Source organism: Symsagittifera roscoffensis, chromosome 5 (genome assembly GCF_963678635.1).
Source record: "Symsagittifera roscoffensis chromosome 5, txSymRosc1.1, whole genome shotgun sequence".
Taxonomy (NCBI): domain Eukaryota; kingdom Metazoa; phylum Xenacoelomorpha; order Acoela; family Convolutidae; genus Symsagittifera; species Symsagittifera roscoffensis.
Window position 1 is genome coordinate 23,726,149 of NC_087066.1, and position 6,460 is coordinate 23,732,608.

The 6,460-nt window shown below is 37.1% G+C and overlaps 1 protein-coding gene across 1 annotated transcript in view; it reads left to right on the top strand.

The window, feature by feature from the left end:
• Positions 1-6,460, top strand: part of LOC134846033 (ephrin type-A receptor 7-like) — a 42,145-nt gene that overhangs the window by 35,096 nt on the left and 589 nt on the right. The window contains exons 12-17 of the mRNA XM_063863206.1: positions 622-834; positions 1,120-1,295; positions 1,777-1,872; positions 2,812-2,961; positions 5,536-5,702; positions 6,232-6,460. The exon at positions 6,232-6,460 is cut by the window's right edge and continues 589 nt beyond it. Coding sequence (XP_063719276.1) covers positions 622-834; positions 1,120-1,295; positions 1,777-1,872; positions 2,812-2,961; positions 5,536-5,702; positions 6,232-6,460 — 1,031 coding nt within the window. The remainder of the gene's footprint in view (positions 1-621; positions 835-1,119; positions 1,296-1,776; positions 1,873-2,811; positions 2,962-5,535; positions 5,703-6,231) is intronic.

Consider the following 6,460-nt stretch of genomic DNA (forward strand, 5'->3'; position numbering starts at 1 on the left):
CATGAGCAAGCCAAACGCTAAAGGGATGAGTCCAAGAAAAATTACATGTAAAACCATTAAAGATATGTTTAAAATGACATATTTGTTCATAACCAATATACTTACATTGGGAAGATCTTCAGCTATCTGATAGTTGTCTGATGAGTCCACTTTTGAGTCCACATCAGGCTCAAAACTTCTTCTTTATTACTGATTCAACTGATCCAATGACAACTCCTCCCCTTCCAATTTAGTCACTGATTGGAACACCTGAGTCATGATATGGTGGTGCGTGGGAGGTATCGCTCGTGTTAACTATGAACTGATCTGTCTTCCGAAAGTTTAAATTCAGAGATATTCCCACACGACTTTGAGAATTTGTTCATGCTTTAACTTCGGAAGTAGCCAACCTGAGTCTTAGGGTTCATTTCTTAACTCTAATGCTTTAGTTTCCTTTTAAGATATGGGAAGAAGTAACTATAGTTATCTGCGTCAGTAATAATTTTTCTAAAGCGAGTTCTTGAAGAAATTGTGGGGAAAATCGCAGTATTATTTTACACTTTTTGCCTGTGAAGGATAAAGGTTTCTCTTAAAATTTTTAGCCCTATTGAGTTTCTTAGTATAAGTTTTTTTTCCGTTTAGGTCAGTTCGAAGTGTGTAAAGTGCGTAGCAAAGACAACAGCAACAACTATGACCAACTACAGCAGGCTCAGCTGGACCTGAAGTTCTGTCCCACCGCAGAAGAGCACCCCCAGGGCAGAGGCAGTGCATACAGGGCACTGGTCATTGAGGCAGCCACACTCGCTCAGCTTAAACACAACCACGTCGTGTTGATGCACGGAGTAGTCGAGTACTGTAAGTAGTTGGAATTATAGTATAATAGTCGAAAGGTTTTTTGGACGAAAGTGATCGAATGTTTGCAGAGGATTTTTTTCACATACAATTTTTTCGAATCAAGACTAGCTTTCTGGTCCCAATACAAATTTTCTCCTGTTTTTGCTGTAAAACTTGGAAATTGACAGCAGTGCTTTATAAATTTTGAAGCTTTAGCTGCGAGCACGCCAAACTTTGGTCTAAGTTGATGTAAGTAAGACTGAAGGTGAGGTGATATACTTGATGAAAACTAGTGTGTTTTAACAGGTACTGAGCAAAGTGTGCAACTGGCTCTCCTGCTGGAGGACTGTGGGTCCATGACGTTACAGCAGTACTGCAGTGCCTCTGGAGTGCACCAGCCGGGCATCATGGAGAAACTCCAGCACCTCAGAGCCATCGCCACAGCCCTCGAGCACTTCTCGCAATTGCAATACGTACACAAGGCAAGTTCATATCTGTCGAAACTACAGTAGAAATACTAAGTGAAACTTGCGAGGTTTGAAAAGACCATAGTGTCGTTCCAACGAGCGAGTGAAGCCATAGTTGTTTTTGAAAAATTAAGGTCGGATGATAAAATTCTATCGTTTCTAACATTATTTCAAAGATCCAGCAATTCGTTTCAAGATCTTCTCTAATATGTATCCCAAATATCATCCTTCCTTCACCAAATACTTGTTGTTGCTCCTGTTGCGTTATGCCCCTAGTTACCCCTAGTCTATAGAAGTTTTTAAGCGCAATCTGAACCCTCACTTTTTGCAAATAATTGTAACTCAGCAAATTTTTTTGCACTTTGTATAACTGTTTAATTTAATCTCATTATTCTTAATTCTTAATTAATTGTGCGTTCCAAACTCCCTTCTGCTATCTTATGTATATTTGAATTTGTGAGAAATTGATCTAATTGGTTGTTTGTGGCCTGTTTAGGTGCTCAAGGCGGACAATATCCTCATCAACCCCAATGGAGTGTGTCGAGTGGCTGGATTCGAGGACAGAGTCGAGTTCAACAAAGCACCCGAGGAGGTAAATAGGGATCATTTGTTTATTTTAGGGTGATGTATTACATTACATTTTGTCAAAATCCCTAAAAGATTTTTGAGGAAACTTTGTAATTTAGAATTTCAATTTAAGAATTCAGCAAAGGTTATATTTTCGACTGTACCTCTTATTTGGTATGTCTTCTTACAACTTGCTGTACCGTTTTGCCTTTCAGCCCACTATTGGTACATAATGGGAACTATCATATCGACTTCCAACTCTTTTTTCTTCCCATCCTCCCCCCCCCCTCCACCTCACATAAACATCAACTTTCTGGCGTAACGAGGAGTTGTACAAGGTTAGATGTGATAACCAAATATGTTTGTCATAGCGTAATTAGTCTGCATGCCAAATCTTGTAATAATCGGACAATCAGAACAGAGAAAATACTAGCGAAAATTCGCTGGTGGGGGAAAAGGAAAAAGGGCCCGACTTCCTAAACTATTTTCTTTTCTTTGTTTTCTCAATGTTTTGTTTGTTTGCCTCAAAAGTTGCACTGAGAGGCAGTTTGGGCCATTGCAAATTATTAAAACTTGATATTCACAAATTTTCAATCGATTTCTCAAATTTCCACATGAGTTGGTGTAAATAGACATAAAGGGAGGGAAAGAATTGATTAAAATACCTCCACGTGTGAGCTAATATTGAAGTGTGGACTGAGACCCAGTGCAATCCATGATACAGTTGCTAATCAATACAAGAATAGGGCGGATTATATTGATTATATTTACACGAGTGAAGTTGAAGTGAACCTGAAAGTGAGTCAGGAATTAGCAACAAGGGATGGTCACATTGAAACATCATGCTCTGGTGTTAAACTCATTGTGTCGTTCTACGTTACGTGCCTTTTGTATTGTTTTTTCCTATCTATATCTCTAGCATTTCTAATTTGAAATATGGATTTAGGAGGCATTTGTCGTTTAGATGTTGCAGAAGTATCTTCGTTTCTGGCCTCCCGAGGTGGTCAAGGGGCGTCTGTGGTCCCTCGGGACAGATATCTGGAGTTTTGGGGTGGTGATTTGGCAGTGCTTCAACCCCACAGAATTCCCTTTCCAGCAGTACACTGATGCACAGGTAAGCAACATGTGAATAAAAAAGTCAGCTAGGTGTTCATTTTCTGCCCTTTTTGATTTTTGTCTCCCGTTGACACTCAAATCTTGATTGCTAGTCTGATATTTTTCGCATTAGCTTCTTTTTAAAGTAAAAACAGCAGAATCAAAAGGAGAACTATTTTTCTTCTGTTCTTGAAGGATCTGATCTTGCTTTAAGTTTTCAAAAAAAAATGGATTTGGAATGTTACAAAGACCACGAGTGATGGTTGCCCGTCTTGAGCATCGTAAGTGTGTCTGTGAAGTAGCACTAGACCGTTTTTTCCAAATTGAGCATCCGAGTTCCCAGAAATTTTAATGGAAAAATAAGGCGAAAGCAACAATGGAAGTTTTAATCAAATGGATGCTCCTCTTACAAATAGAACACAATATGTTTTTGTACTCTTTTTGCACCCGAGGGTATTTTTGAAAAGATGGAAAAGTCATCAGTTATGCAAAAGTATCCTACAATGTATTGATAACTTGTTTACCGGTAATGCAGTTAGTTATAAACCCGTATTAGTATCTTCGTAGTGTATCTATTGAATTCGACAAGGGACTTGTGAGTTAAATTGAGAGAGCTTGTTTTCATTTGTTCGCATCTTCAGGTTGACCTAATTGAGTTATTGTATTGAATGGAGAAACTGTAGTATTACTGGAGGTCAAATTGGAACAAACAGTGTCCATACAATAGGGTGAATTGAGTTGCGCTGGGTTATTTGGGCCCCGGGTCAAATTTTAGGCAAGACGAATCCAATTAAGGCAACATGAAAACATATCAATGCCCTGATTTTATTCCGCTTTTACGAACATATTTCCACCTAGAATTTTTTCAAATTCACGTTTTCTAGATCTATTTTTTTTTCAAATTTTTTTGCTTTATCTGAAGCCGAAATGCAACGAAAGACTGAACATTCCAATAAATTTTCAATGAAAAACTTTTTCTTGATTGAAAAATAAGTGTTGTTTAAAAAAAGCAATGTTAGCAAATTAGTGGTCAAAATTAAGTGACGGACATTTTTGAAAAGCAGGTTTAAAAGACTCTCTTCTTCTCTAATACACAGCAAACTAAGCTTCATTTTAAGCTTTGAATTCGCTCGGAGCACTAACCACTTGAAAATGCGTGTAACTAAATCACTTAGATTTTCAATTTTCATCTATTGTTGTTTTTTACTATCAGTTTTCTGCATTTTTATGCAGGCATCAAATAAAACCGCTTTAAAAAAGCGTAGACAGACAAATTGTTTAAAAAAATTTAGATTTAATTGACTGGAAGTTTGAGCAACGCAACGCAATCTGTGAAATTGATTCACAGATATTAAAACGTGTATAATGCATGTTTGTAAATCTGAATTTGTTAGATTATTTTGAATCTCATAAGAGAAACATTAAAAAGAAAACGACGAAGAAAAATATCTGAAAAAGAGACTTCAATTAATATGCCGAAAAACATCATTTTGTGCTAGAGGTACTAAGAATAGTGACAAGACGTGGAATACGGCTCTGTCAAAGCTTGTTTTTTATCCGTGTCATGACAATGACGGTGTGAGAGGACGAGCCTCTGCCATAACCTCTAGCTTCAGCCACAGTCTGGCTATTTTCAGACCAAAATCTCCAGACTAAAATGTGGGGAAAATATACTAATTGGATTATCCTCAGAGGGGCTAGCAACTTTTGATATATCCTATGATTACTTCGAGTATAACAAGGATAGGCGGTTACTATGGAATTAGCACAAAATGTTCCGACCATAGTCTGAAAAAATACATTTTTTTTCGAATTAGTGTAGTTTTCTCTGCGTGGTGTGATAAAAAGATCTGAACAAAAAATAGAGCTTGCAGGAATTGTTGAAAAGACCCAAAGAACTGTTTTTTTTTGGAAGAAACAGTTGTTCTCTCATTTAATTTTTTTAAGACTTTATAGGTATTTTCAGTTTTTCAGTTATACTTCGCTAACAAAAAAAAACGAATTTATGAGAGTCGACGAACGTTGTGAAGAATCTTATATAGGTCTTGATGATTTTTGTTTGTTTTTCGCGGTTTTTTTTAAGTTCTGTTCATTTGCTTTGTTGAAAGGAAAGCAAACTCCACTATCAAACAGCAAAATTGTGAAGGTCACAAAAAGCGTTAGACTAATTTTGAATGCGAATTTCCTTTTTCATACTTCTTAGCAAAAAAAACTTTGCCTATTGATCCCATTTTAACAAATTGAGTTAGCTTTATCAAAAAAGTGTCAACCATAAACTGTTCTTGAAATTCAAAGAGCTTTTAAGGCTATATATCTTTTCTTTCGAAATTCAAACGCTGACGTTTTTGAAAAAAAGTCTGTTTGATTTCTCTTTCCTTTCGTTCTTTGACTTTTTTCCATTTATCTGTTGACTTCCTTTCGTTCTTTGACTTTTTCCATTTATCTGTTGACTATGTTTTTGGTTTTATTTTTCGATCAAGTAAGAAATGTTTGATTTTTTGCATATTGAAAAAAACTGTTGGTTTTTGAGACAAAAATCTCCAGTCTAAAATGTGGGAAAAGATTTCTTTGCAGGTTTTATTCTTCGTTCTAGGTAGAGAAGTTTGTGATGGAGGGTCTGTCGCTGTCTCCGAACCCGAGTGACATGATACCACCCAAGTTGTCGGAGGTTATGAAGGCCTGCTTCGCCTACAACTCAGTCCACAGACCCACAGCCTTCGACCTCAAAGAGATCATACATTCCATACTATTCCCCACCAGGCAAGTCAAGTCGTCGATGCTTTGTTATGTATGAACCAAAATTATGCTTATTGATACATTTTCATAATTTCAAACTTTTATTCTAGTAGAGCTAGTCGAGCGGTCTCAGGCGAAGTCACAGCATTATAAATTATATCATTCCTATCGTGAATAGGCTCTTCAAATGTTTATTTGTTTTCCATTCTGCATTCAATTTGGTTGACATCTAGAACGCTCGATATCATAGCCATTTAGTTAGAAACGTGTATTTTTTTGGGATCTTATCATAATTATTTCGTACACTGGATATCAGCTTATTTTTGAGGCGGTTTTTTATTGAACGATTTTCCCGTGATTTGGCCTTTTTGTACAATACGGGTATTTCGATTTTAAAAGCTTACTTGAAGCGTCTCTTAATGACCCGGCATCTTAACTGGCCTTTGTGGCGTTTTTCAAGATGGGATTTTTCGGATGAATTTGTAAATAATAAACAAATGGTTTCATTCTTGGAAACAAATTGATCATCACATAACTCGTTTTGCCGTTGCAGGTCACCCGACTACTCTTACAACGTAGACTACAACACAATCCGCTTCCTCTTAGAACAGAACAAAATGTCCAAGTACGCAGAACTGTTTGAGCTTGTGGGAGTGGATAGAATAGAGCAACTACAGTGGACAGACGCCTACCTCAAAAACCTCGGAATCCACGAGAAAAAACACAGACGCAAACTAATCACAGAGGCCTCCAAAGTGCTACACGGAAAGGCCGTATCACCC